Source organism: Scyliorhinus torazame, chromosome 12 (assembly GCF_047496885.1).
Source record: "Scyliorhinus torazame isolate Kashiwa2021f chromosome 12, sScyTor2.1, whole genome shotgun sequence".
In the NCBI taxonomy this organism is placed as follows: domain Eukaryota; kingdom Metazoa; phylum Chordata; class Chondrichthyes; order Carcharhiniformes; family Scyliorhinidae; genus Scyliorhinus; species Scyliorhinus torazame.
In genome coordinates this window covers 79,366,925-79,380,622 of record NC_092718.1, presented here as the reverse complement: position 1 = coordinate 79,380,622, position 13,698 = coordinate 79,366,925, and the positions used below count along the sequence as shown (strand labels likewise).

Sequence of the window (13,698 nt, the reverse complement as noted above, 5' to 3'; positions counted from 1 at the left end):
GGTTGCTGCTCTGATACTCGGGACATTCAGTTTGGACACATGCAGTGGACTTGTTACACTGTCAGCTCTGCCTGACCTGCTGAGCAGGTCCAACATCTGGTGATGTTAATCTCTCACTGGCGAAATCATTGGAAATGGGTCAGTTTGCAACTTGACAGAGTAAATACTGAGTGAATGTTTCCCTCCGAGAACTATCTCGTACTATGGGGCAAATTTTGAAAATAATGTTTTGAAAGCATTTTAAAATCTCCCACTTAGGCGGGAGATGGGGAGGAAAGTTTTCTCTCAGAGGGTGGTTAGTCTATGGAATCCCTCCCCGAACAGCAGTGGAGGCTGCGGCTCACTGAATATATTCAGCACTGAGTTAGATTTTTGATCTACAGGAGGGTTGTGGGGTTGGGAGGGAGGTGCAGATAGGACAGTGGAGTTGAGATCACAATCATAGAAGCAATGTGCTTATTGAATGGCAGAACACGTTCGATGGACTTAATGGCCTGCTCCTGCTGCTATTTCATATGATCTTGGCTGACTGAAACCTTACCCCATTTCACAATCGTGTAAACCTCTTGCACACTGAGAAATTGGGTGCAGTTCACACAGTGTGGTAGTATGTATTGGGGGTCATGTGGGACTGGAAGCCCTAATGTCATTGGCTGACAGATCCCGGGTCCTGGTTGGCCGTTGACCTCATACTCCGCCCTGAAGGCGAAGTATAAGAATGCGGTGCCTTCCCCCGCAGGCCAGTTTACTATCGGGCTGCTGGGGAACAGACACGCTTAATAAAGCCTCATCGACTTCACTCTAATCGTCTCACGGAGTCTTTGTGCGCCACACACAGGTCCGTCAAATATTCCCCAGATTGTCACATTTGTGTGAGATCTCTTTCATTATCTCAATGAAAAGAGAAACTCGTCTGTTTCAACAAACATACCTCCTTTAAATTAAGATTGAATCCTGCTTTGAGCCTGTTAAACAAATGGGGTGAGATTTCTGTTCTTTCTGATTGGGCCAATAGCTGTTTGCACCGGATGTGAGCTGGGGATCTGATTGGGTGTGTATTCTATCAACAGGATGTGTGGAAAGTGAAACATCAATAAATGCTCGCAACGTATTGTGCACATCACCGTCGTGTTTTGTTTTGTCAATCACTTCATGTCCATGTTTTTGTCTTCAATGATTTTCTGAGCTCTCAGAGGCTGCGGTTTCAACACTCTGCAACACGACTCTGTCGTGGTCTGAGCAAAGTGTCGAGGATGGTCTCATGACCAAAGGCTGTTCACCATTTCGTACCTGTACCGAATCTTGTTGCCAAGATGTTTGACCAATGCCGAACATAATTTTGTGTTTTTATAATGATATAAATGCACCAGTCACTCATAAGGGGTTGTGTAAATATGTTGTGAGTTCAACTATTTAGACTGAGCACATGAGAACAGATGAACATGGATAGAAAGCTTCAAGATACCAGCAGCAGAGCTGTGTGTGCTGTGTTCTGTTCACAGGCCAAAATGATACTGAGACTGGATTACATGACACACTTCCTCTCTATTGATGTCATGCTGCTATCCCTGAAAGGTGTATTAAAATAGGAACTGCTATCTGAGACAGTGAGGATCCGGGAAGATGAGGCTAATCTGTATTTCACGATGGTAATAATGATGTGCGTGCTGAGGGCTCCTAATCCATTTTCCTGCCTTGTAAATCACACTGAATGTATTTCAATTGGTGTGTCTCATGGACATTGTGTTGGGTGAAACTGGCTTCACTAAACAGCATCCTGAGGACCATGAGCTAACGTAGAATGAACTTGTCCAGGTTGTGACCAGGATTCTCTTCCATCTGTTGTGAAACATTGAAGAGTTCCTTATGTATCCTGTAGATGGTCCACACTGCAGCCACTGGGCACCAATGGTGAAGGGAGTGGATATCGAGTCTAGTGAATCTACAATCCATTCAGTGTTAAATATTGATGTTTGTCTCCACAGTTGTGCTGTCACAAGAGTGGAAATGTGACACTCCAGGAGAGGTAACAGCACAGGAAGGTTTGTGTGCACAGATTCCATGTCATTACAGTTATCCATCACATTTGGCAAACCAACCCCGAGTCGGAATCTGGTATAATAACGATGAATGGGGAACAATGTTGAGCATATTTCACTCCAAGGATCATAATCAAGAATTGTCACAGTTCCGCCATCGGACCCGCCTGTCTGGAGATCTTCACAACGGTGATTGTTCCCTGATTATAAACAACATCAGAAGCCAAGATGCAGGACCTTATTATTTCAGAATAGAATTTGACAACAGGAATAGCTACAGCTATTATCCTGTAACCCAGCTTCACATTTCTGGTAAGTGCTATGTTATATAATTCCTCAACAATTCACATTGTGAATTCACCCAATCAATGAACAAAAAGGAACGCATGCACAGTGTCCATTATAAATGTTGACATAGGTGCTTATACTGGGGAAAGATGCCTTGAAATGTGAATACAGATTGAACAGGCTGACATCCAAGAAAAGAGAAAATAATGGTATGAAAACCGCAACATTGTTTTTTTTCTGTATTTGCAGCTAGTAAATGCTTCAATATTGGTTCAATATGTTCCAGGAAGCTTTTCATGCCATCACTGAAGTGGGCTGTTGCAATATGTCTTAAAGGGATAACAGCATGACACATTTCCGTCCGAGTGGTGTCATGCTGCAGTCGTCTTCTAATGTAGTCCATGGGCTGCATGCTCCATTAGCGTGATCCTCCGTTTTGCCGGCAGCGCACTCACGCCCGCGGATTTCCTAACAGCGCAGGGATGCCCACAATGGGGAAACTCCATTGGCCGGCTGACGGGACGGAGGATCCCACTGCCGGTGGGGGCGCGCTGCACAAGAAAACGGGTGCGGCAGAACAGAAAAAATCTCGGCCCACATCTTTTGGTTATTTTTTTGTTCATTTTTTTTTACTCTCTCTCTCTCTGTCGCTTTTGATCCGGCCCACATCCTGGTCACTTACCCTTCCTGACTGAGCTAAAACAATACTGGCCATATCGATGCACAGTCCCACTCACTGAACCGACAGGTGATGCGCTGCAATCTCTCCATGGGGGAATCTGTCTGTTCACTAAGCTCTTTATTTGAGTATATCTATGTCGTCAAAGCTTGATAACGATTCCTCACCAGTGATTGTCAATTCAATGGTCTTGAAGTGAAAGTACATTAAGCTGAGTGACGGACAGTTAGTTAAGTATTCCTGACGATTCTTAGTCTCACCTCAAACCCAGCTCCTAGCCAGTGTTTATAATCTCACTACTTTTGCAATTTCACCAAAATGTTGCATAGCTTTACTAGAAAATAATTCTTAAAGGGAATTTTGAGAGAGATTTCAACATCTCAGAGAGAATCAGAGAAGCTCCTTCCAGCTTCTGAACCCAAAGCGAAACTGAAAACAACCTACAATTACTGGGGTGAGGTAAACATGCCAGAGAAATCAGAACCAATCACCATGAGGTATCGGCAAAGCCCAGCATTCTGAGCCAGCACATTGGCCCACCAGCCAAGTCCATCGCTCTGAATCATCACTGATGTCAGACAAATCGCTCTGGAATCTGCTGGTTGGAATTACAGACAGTTTCATGCACCCAGCTTTGCCTAAGGTTCACAAGTCAATCTTTAGTTTAAACCAACACAGGCTTCTGCATGAATTGAAGGCAAAGTCCACATTAAAGGGACAGCGCATTAATCGTCCATGGGCAAAGACTACAATGGTAAAAATAAAAGAAATAAAAGCAATGGGAAAATAGAGAACAAAACAGTGAAGTTTTGATATCATCCTTGTAAAAGGGCTTTCTCTTGTGGGAATGTGATTTCTATTTGAATTGATGCTTCACATTATATTTATCTAAAAGGATCTGTTCTGTGTGTGTTAGATTTCACAGATAAACCCAGGATATTCCCTGCTGAAGTTATTGCAGGAAAGCCTGTGGACATAAGCTGCACCTTCGACACAACGTGCAATGGAACAGCACCTGTCTTAACCTGGGACACTCCCACTGATGTATCTGGATCAATCTCAAACACAGTAACTCAGCATGGCGTTACTCTGACCTATACTTCTGTTCTGACACTGACCGCATCACTCAAACACCACGGACAAACTCTCACCTGTAGAGTGAGATATCCATCTGTTTCATCGGAGCGGACCCTCATACTAACTGTGCAATGTAAGTAAGGCTATCTTTCAATCTACATCATCCTTAATGGCCTAGATTTTGTACAGCAAGACACCATAAACAATATTCTTTTTTTTTTTTAATTTAGAATACCCAATTCATTTTTTCCAATTAAGGGGCAATTTAGCGTGGCCAATCCACCTACCCTGCACATCTTTGGGTTGTGGGGGCAAAACCCACGCAGACACGGGGAGAATGTGCAAACTCCACACGGACAGTGACCCGGAGCCGGCATTGAACCTGGGATCTCGGCGCCATGACATAAACAATATTCTACTCAGCAAAGGATCATTTATCTTTTACTGACAAAGAATCACCATTGACAATACAGCAATCCCTAAATGCAGCGATCCCTCTGTGCTGACCATCCAATGGTGCAGCATTCCCTCAGTATTTATCCTCCAACGGCGTAGCATTCCCTCAGTACTGAACCACCGATAGTGCAGCATTCCCTCAGGACTGACCCTCTGACAGTGCAGCATCGCTCAGTACTGACCCTCCAACAGTACAGCACTCCCTCAGTATTGACCCTCTGACAGTGTAGCACACCCTCTGAACAGAAGAGTCTGTCTGGATTGCATACTTTATTTTAATTTTATTTTTTTAACCTTAGAGTACCCAATCCATTTTTTCCAATTAAGGGGCAATTTAACATGGCCAATCCACCTAACCTGTACATCTTTGGGTTGTCGGGGTGAAACCCAGTCAAACACGAGGAGAATGTGCAAACTCCACATGGACAATGACCCAGAGCCGGGCTTCGAATCCGGGTCCTCAGCGCCACAGGCCGCAGTGCTAACAACTGGACCACGCACCGCCCTTGGATTGTGTACTTTATGGTGAAGGAACCGACATTTAGAACACACCTTTCACATTCTCAGGGCCTCTGAAAGTGCTTCGTCATCAATGTAAATTAATTTATCTTGATTTGTTTTTAGACGCACCCCTGAATCTCTGTATTACTTCTCTTAATACAAAGGCTTCAATATCACACACACACACAAACAGGCGGCAAACACACACATCCACTCTCAGAAATGCACTCACATACACAGGCAGGCAAACACATACCCAGACTCAGAAATGCACTCACATACACAGGCAGGCAAACACACACCCAGACTCAGAAATGCACTCACATACACGGGCAGGCAAACACACACACCCAGACTCAGAAATGCACTCACATACACAGGCAGGCAAACACACACACCCAGACTCAGAAATGCACTCACATATACAGGCAGGCGAACACACACACCCAGACTCAGAAATGCACTCACATACACAGGCAGGCAAACACACACATCCACTCTCAGAAATGCACTCACATGCACAGGCAGGCAAACACACACACCCAGACTCAGAAATGCACTCACGTATACAGGCAGGCAAACACACATACCCAGACTCAGTAATGCACTAACATGCACAGGCATGCACACATGCACAAGCAGATATGTATAAACAGTATGTGTACTGTTATGGACATGAGATAGAGGCAAACCTGAACTCCTTTATTCTCTCACAATCTGTCAGTAAGCAAGAGCTGCTTTTTTCTTTTTTAAAAAAAATTTAGTGTACCCAATTCATTTTCTTCCAATTAAGGGGCAATCCACCTACCTTGCGCATCTTTGGGTTGTGGGGGCGAAACCCACACAAACACGGGGAGAATGTGCAATCTCCACACAGACAATGACCCAGAGCCGGGATCGAACCTGGGACCTCGGCGCCGTGAGGCAGCAGGGCCAACCCACTGCACCACCGTGCTGCCCTGAGGTGTTTTTATCCTTTTTTTAAAAATTATCTGTTGCCCTTATTACAAACACCCTTTGTTTATATCATCAATCTTTAAAGTGACTCACAGCAAATTCTCTTTTGGTTAAATCGAAAGTTTTGTTTATTCACACATTCAAACCTGGGGTGTGGGTGGGGGTGTAATGATTACAACTTCACACCTACACAGAGGTATACAGTATGGGATGGGAAAGAGGATTGTTCAATTATAAATACATTAACACTAAGAAGAACCACAGAAATGGATAGAAGTTCACATGATTGCTCGAATCTGGAAAGTCAAATACCAAGGGGCTTCTTCATGGAGAATATCAACTGTTAGACCTGTGGTTCCATGGTTTACAATGTGTTCAATGAGGTGTGAAATTCCACAAGGATCAAGTTAGAACTCTTTGTCCCTATAAAGGTTGTTGAAAATTTCCAGAAACTCTGGCCAATCCAGGCATCGATTGTTTCAGCAAAATGCATTCTTAAAAAAGCATAAAGGATGAAGTTTGATTTACACGGTTTATGATCGCTTCCATGACTTAGCGACGTGACCATATACAATCGCACACACACACACACACACATCAGACCACACAACACACATACACACACACACTAAAACAAACACATCATACCACACACGGGCCCACAACACTTACACAGGCACACAGCTCAACACACACACATGCACATGCACAAATGCCCATCACACACACAACCACCACATGCACTCACACACATTCACAGGTATGAGGTCCGTGCTCTCCCTCAGTGCTTCACTGGACTCTCAATATAAGCTCCAATTCTGTGTTGAAAGAATGCAAACACCAAATTAACAAGCGGATCTCTGTGAACGCCGCAACCTGGAAGTTACACTCCAAGTCACGCACCATCCTGACTTGGAAAAATATCGGCCGTTCCTTCACTGTCGCTGGGTCAAAATATTGGCACTCCCTCCCTAACAGCACTGTGGGTGTACCTACACTGCATGGACTGCATCGGTTCCAGAAGGCGGCTCAGCACCACCCTTCTCAAGGTGCAATTAGCACTGGGTAATGAGTGCTGACTTAACCAGTGATTTCCACATTCCATGAATGAACAGGAAAAATATACATCCCACAATTGGATAAACACTCTCCTGCACAGAGAATTATAGATATACCCCCCGTCACTCATACATTTCACTGACTGTCAAGCTCTTGGGCATATCCTGAGGTTGTGGAAGAAAGTTAATTTCCTTCCAGCTGGACAGTGTCGCCACTGGTGGAAGAGTGCAACTACAGTGTGACAGTTTACATATGCAGTGTCAATTATAAATGTGACATAGGAACTTATATTGAGGAAAGTTATTTGAAAATGCATGAAGACATCAGATACAGGGAGATTAGGCATTAAGTCTGACTTTTGATTCATAACAATCAGGTTTCTCCCAATTAAATCCTTATTTGTTTTTAGATGCACCACAGGATCTCTCAATGACTTCTCTTGATATGATTAACGCTTCATTGATCAATATAATTGAGGGTAACTCTACAGTGATAATCTGCTCTGTCAAGAGCTTCCCAGCTTCTAACCTGACGTGGAGACATCTTAATGTCCCAATGAACAGAACAAGTTCCAACAATGAGCTGTGGTTGGTGATTCCTCACGTTACATCCAGGGACACTGGAGACTATGAGTGTGTGGCAGAGAATGAACATGGAGCAGTGGAGGGGTCCATAACCATCACTGTGGAACGTGAGTGTTCGCAGACTTCAGAATCTCTCACACAATTGAGTATACACCATTACGCATGTGTACACAATCCCACATGTGATAAGACATCAACAACATTCAGGTCGGGCTAATTAGTGGCAAATAAAGTTCATGTCACACAAGTGACAGAAATCACCATCTCCAACAAGAGAAAATCTAACCATAACCCATTGGCACTCAAAGGCACTACCATCGCTCAATCCCCACTATCAACATCCTGGGGGTTACCATTGATCAGAAACTGAACAGGATAAGCCACATAAAACTCTGGCTACAAGAGCAGGTCAGAGACTGGGAAATCTGCAGTGATTAACGCACCACCATCTCAAGGGCAATTAGGGATGTGAATGAATAAAAGCAAACACACAGGGGCAGTGTCCATTCTAAATATTATTTTTGAACTAATAATGGGGAAATGTGGCTTTAAATGAACATAGATGTCAGATAGAGAACGAGGGAGATGAAGCATAAAGTCTTGTTGTGTATTGTATTTGCTTACACTGAAATCCTTATTTATTTTTAGACGCACCACGGAATCTCTCAATGACTTCTCTTGATATGATTAATGCTTCATGGATCAATATAATTGAGGTGGATTCTACAGAGATAATCTGTTCTGTCGAGAGCTTCCCAGCTTCTATCCTGACGTGGAGACATCTTAATGTCACAATGAACAGAACAAGTTCCAACAATGAGCTGTGGTTGGTGATTCCTCATGTTACATCCAGGGACACTGGAGACTATCAGTGTGTGGCAGAGAATGAACATGGAGCAGTGGAGGGGTCCATAACCATCACTGTGGAACGTGAGTGTTCGCAGACTTCAACATCAGTCGGACACATACACTCTTGAACACAGATAGAAACACGCAGACACTGACACATACACCACATAGGAACATCCCAGGAACATCTACAGGCCAACACAAAAATACACACACACAAACAAACATGCACCAACGCAGTCCACTTGATTGTCACCTCATCCATCATCAACATTAATTCCCTTAACCACCGATGCATAGTGACAGCAGTGAGTACCATCCACACAATGCACTGCGGCAATTCACCAAGGGTCCTTCAACAGCACCTTTAAAACATGCAACCACTAACATCTAGAACGACAAGAGTAGCAGATGCTGGGGAACACCACTACCTGCAAGTGCAGCCACCAAGACACAATATCCTGACTTTGAACTGTATCGCTGTTCCTTCACTATCACTGGGTCAAAGTCCTGGAACTCCCTCTTTAATAGAATTGTGTGTGTACCCATGCTAGATGGAATGAAGCATATAAAGAAGGCAGTTCAGCTTACCAACTGGCAATTAGGGATGGGCAATAAATGTTATCCTTACCAGAAGTGTGCATATCGTATGAAAGAATAAAAAGAAACACATTGTCAGTGTCCATTGTAAACATGAAATTGGAACTTATAAAGAGGAAAGATGTCCTGGCATGCACATAAACATCAGATACAGAGAAACGATGTATGGAGTCTTGATGTGCACTGTGTTTTCTCACAAGAAAATCTTCCTTTATTTTTAGATGGACCACGGAATCTCTCAATGTCTTCTCTTGGTATGATTAATACTTCATTGATCAATATAATTGAGGGGAATTCTACAGTGATAATCTGCTCTGTTGAGAGCTTCCCAGTTTCTAACCTGACGTGGAGACATCTTAATGTCACGATGAACAGAACACGTTCCAACAATGAGCTGTGGTTGGTGATTCCTCACGTTACATCCAGGGACACTGGAGACTATGAGTGTGTGGCAGAGAATGAACATGGAGCAGTGGAGGGGTCCATAACCATCACTGTGGAACGTGAGTGTACACAGACCTCAACATCAGTCAGGCATATACGCTCACATACACTCTCAAACACACTGTCTCATACTCTCCAATGCACATAGAAACACACAGACACTGACACCCGCAGCATATATGGATACCCCAGGAACATGCACAGAAAGTCACACAAAACACACACACAGATAATGACCAGTGCAGTCAACTTGAATTTCACCTTATCCACCATCATCAACATTCACTCGCTTTACCACCGGTGCACAGTGACAGCAGTGAGTACCATCCACACAATTCACTGCAGCAACTCACCAAGGCTCCTTCAACAGCACCTATCAAACATGCAACCATTACCATCTAGAACGACAAGAGCAGCAGATGCTGGGGAACACCACCACCTGAAGTTCCCCACCTAGGCACAATATCGTTACTTTAAACCGTATCGCTGTTCCTTCACTGTCGCTGGGTCAAAGTCCTGCAACTGCCTCTCTAACAGCACTGTGGGTATACCTTCACCACACGGACTGCAGCGGGTCAAGAATGTAGCTCAGCTTACCAAGGGGTAATTAGTGATGGGCAATGAATGCTAACCTTACCAGAAATGTGCATATCTTGTGAAAGAATAGAAAGAAACACACACCGTCTGTGTCCATTTTAACTATGACATTGGAACCTATAAAGAGGAAAGATATCCTGACATGCACATAGACATCAGATATAGGGAAACAATGTTTGGAGTCTTGCTGTGCACTGTGTTTTCTCACAATAAAATCTTCCTTTATTTTTAGATGTACCACAGAATCTCTCAATAACTTCTCTTGATATGATTAACGCTTCATTGATCAATATAATTGAGGGGAATTCTACAGTGATAATTTGCTGTGTCGAGAGCTTCCCAGCTTCTAATCTGACATGGAGACATCTTAATGTCTCAATGAACAGAACATGTTCCAGCAATGAGCTGTGGTTGGTGATTCCTCACGTTACATCCAGGGACACTGGAGACTATGTGTGTGTGGCAGAGAATGAACATGGAGCAGTGGAGGGGTCCATAACCATCATTGTGGAACGTGAGTGTACACAGACTTCAACATCTCTCACACAAATGAAATAACACAATTAGACAAAAGTTCACAATCCAGGGCAGCACGGTGGCGCTGTGGTTAGCACTGCTGCCTCATGGCGCTGAGATCCCAGGTTCGATCCCGGCTCTGGGTCACTGTCCGTGTGGAGTTTGCCCCTTCTCCCCGTTCTTGCGTTGGTTTCGCCCCCACAACCTAAAAGATGTGCAGGGTAGTGGATTGGCTACGCTAAATTGTCCCTTAATTGGAAAAATTACACAATCCCACGTTTCAGCATGACCTGAACAACACTCAGCTTGAGCTGATAAGTTACAAATAATATTCATGCCAAACAAGTGACAGTCAACGGCCATCTTCAACAAGAGAGTCTCTAACCATCACCCATTGACACTCAAAGGCACTATCATCGTTCAATCCCCACTATCAACATCGTGCGGGGTGTAGGGGGGGGAGGGGGTTACCACTGATCAGTAACTGAACAGAATTAGCCACATACAACTCTAGCTGCAAGAGCAGGTCAGAGAGTTGGAAATCCGCGGTGAATATCTCACCACCATCTCCTCAAGGGCAATTAGGGATGGGTAATAAATGGTGTTCTGGGCGGCGACAATCACATCTTCTGAATGAAGAAAAACAAAGACATAGGGGCAGTGTCCATTCTAAATGTTTATATTTGAACTTATAATGTGAAAGGTGTCTTGAAATGTACACAGACATCAGATAGAGAGATGAAGCATAAACTCTTGTTGTGCATTGTGTTTTCTCACAATGAATGTTTTATTTTTTTTAGACACACCACAGAATCTCTCAATGACTTCTATTGATATGATTAACGCTTCATGGATCAATATAATTGAGGGTAATCCTACAGTGATAATCTGCTCTGTCAAGAGCTTCCCAGTTTCTAACCTGATGTGGCAACATCTTAATGTCCCAATGAACAGAACAAGTTCCAACAATGAGCTGTGGTTGGTGATTCCTCACGTTACATCCAGGGACACTGGAGACTATGAGTGTGTGGCAGAGAATGAACATGGAGCAGTGGAGGGGTCCATAACCATCACTGTGGAACGTGAGTGTACACAGACCTCAACATCAGTCAGACATATACGCTCACATAAACTCTCTAACACAGTCGCATACTCTCAAATGCACATAGAAACACACAGACACTGACACACGCAGCACATATGGATACCCCAGGAACATGCACAGAAAGTCACACAAAACACACACACAAATAATGACTAGTGCAGTCAACTTGAATTTCACCTGATCCACCGTCATCAACATTCACTCCCTTCATCATGGATGCACAGTGATTGCAGTGTGTACAATCCACACAATGTACTGCAGCAACTCACCAAGGCTCCTTCAACAGCACCTTTCAAACATGCAACAATTACCATCCAGAAGGACAAGAGCAGCAGATGCTGGGGAACACCATCACCATAAGACAATAAGACATAGGAGCAGAATTAGGCCACTCGGCCCATCGAGTCTGCTCCGCCATTAAAGACACTCAGTGATTTGGCCTCCACAGCCTTCTGCGGCAAAGAGTTCCACAGATTCCCTCTGGCTGAAGAAATTGCTCCTCATCTCTGTTTTAAAGGATTGTCCCTTTAGTCTGAGATGGTGTCCTTTGGTTCAAGTCTCTCCTACATGTGGAAACATCCTCTCCATGTCCACTCTATCCAGGCCTCGCAATATCCTGCAAGTTTCAATAAGATTCCCCCTCATCCTTCTAAACTCCAACGAGTACAGACCTAGAGTCCTCAACCATTCCTCATACAACAATTTCTTCATTCCAGGGATCATTCTTGTGAAACTCCTCTGGACCCTTTCCAAGGCCAGCACATCCTTCCTGAGATATGGGGCCCAAAACTGCTCACAGTACTCCAAATGGGGTCTGACCAGAGCCTTATACAGCCTCAGAAGTACCTCCCGGTCTTGTATTCTAGCCCTCTTGACATGAATGTTAACATTGCATTTACCTTCTTAACTGCCGACTCAACCTGCACGTTGCCATTAAGAGAATCGTGAACAAGGACTCCCAAGTCCCTTTGTGCTTCTGATTTCCTAAGCATTTCCCCATTTAGAAAATAGTCTATGCCTAAATTCCTCCTTCCAAAGTGCATAGCCTAACACTTTACAACATTGTATTTCATTTGCCACTTCATTGTCCACTCTCCTAGCTTGTCTAAATCCTTCTGCAGCCCCCTTGCTTCCTCAATACTACCTGTCCCTCTTCAGATCTTTGTATCATCTGCAAACTTAGCAACAGTGCCTTCAGTTCCTTCTTCCAGATCATTAATGTATATTGTAAAAGTTGTGGTCCCAGCACAGACCCCTGAGGCACAACACTAGTCACCGGCTGCCATCCTGAAAAAGACCCCTTTATCCCCACTCTCTGCCTTCTGCCAGCCAGCCAATCCTTGATCCATGCCAGGACCTTACCCTTAACACCATGGGCTTTTAACTTATTTAACAGTCTCCTATGTGGCACCTTGTCAAATGCCTTCTGGAAACCTAAATAAATCACGTCCACTGGTTCTCCTTTGCCTAACTTCCTTGTTACCTCCTCAAAGAACTCTAAAAGATTTGTCAGTCACGACCTCCCTTTGACAAAGCCGTGCTGACTCAGTCCTATTTTACGCTGCACTTCCAAGTACTTCGCAATCCCATCTTTAATAACAGACTCTAAAATCTTACCAATGACCGAAGTCAGCCTAACCGGCCGATATTTTCCTGCCTTCGGCCTCCCTCCCTTCTTAAACAGTGGTGTTACATTAGCGACCTCCCAGTCCTCTGGGACCCTTCCTGCCTCCAGTGATTCCTGAAAGATCACCACCAATGCCTCCACAATTTCCTCAGCTATCTCTTTTAGAACCCTGGGGTGTAGTTCATCCGGTCCAGGTGACTTATCCACCTTCAGATCTTTCACTTTCCCCAGAACCTTCTCTTTAGTAATGGTCACTGCACTCACCTCTGCCCTCTGGTTCTCTTGGAGTTCGGTGGGCAGCATGGTAGCGCACGTGGCTA

The 13,698-nt window shown here is 44.2% G+C and overlaps 1 protein-coding gene across 1 annotated transcript in view; it reads left to right on the top strand.

The window, feature by feature from the left end:
• Positions 1–2,140: 2,140 nt before the first annotated feature.
• Positions 2,141–13,698, top strand: part of LOC140387060 (myelin-associated glycoprotein-like) — a 35,833-nt gene continuing 24,275 nt past the window's right edge. The window contains 3 exon segments of the mRNA XM_072470072.1: positions 2,141–2,351; positions 3,923–4,216; positions 7,466–7,747. Of these exon segments, the coding sequence (XP_072326173.1) occupies positions 2,141–2,351; positions 3,923–4,216; positions 7,466–7,747 (787 nt within the window).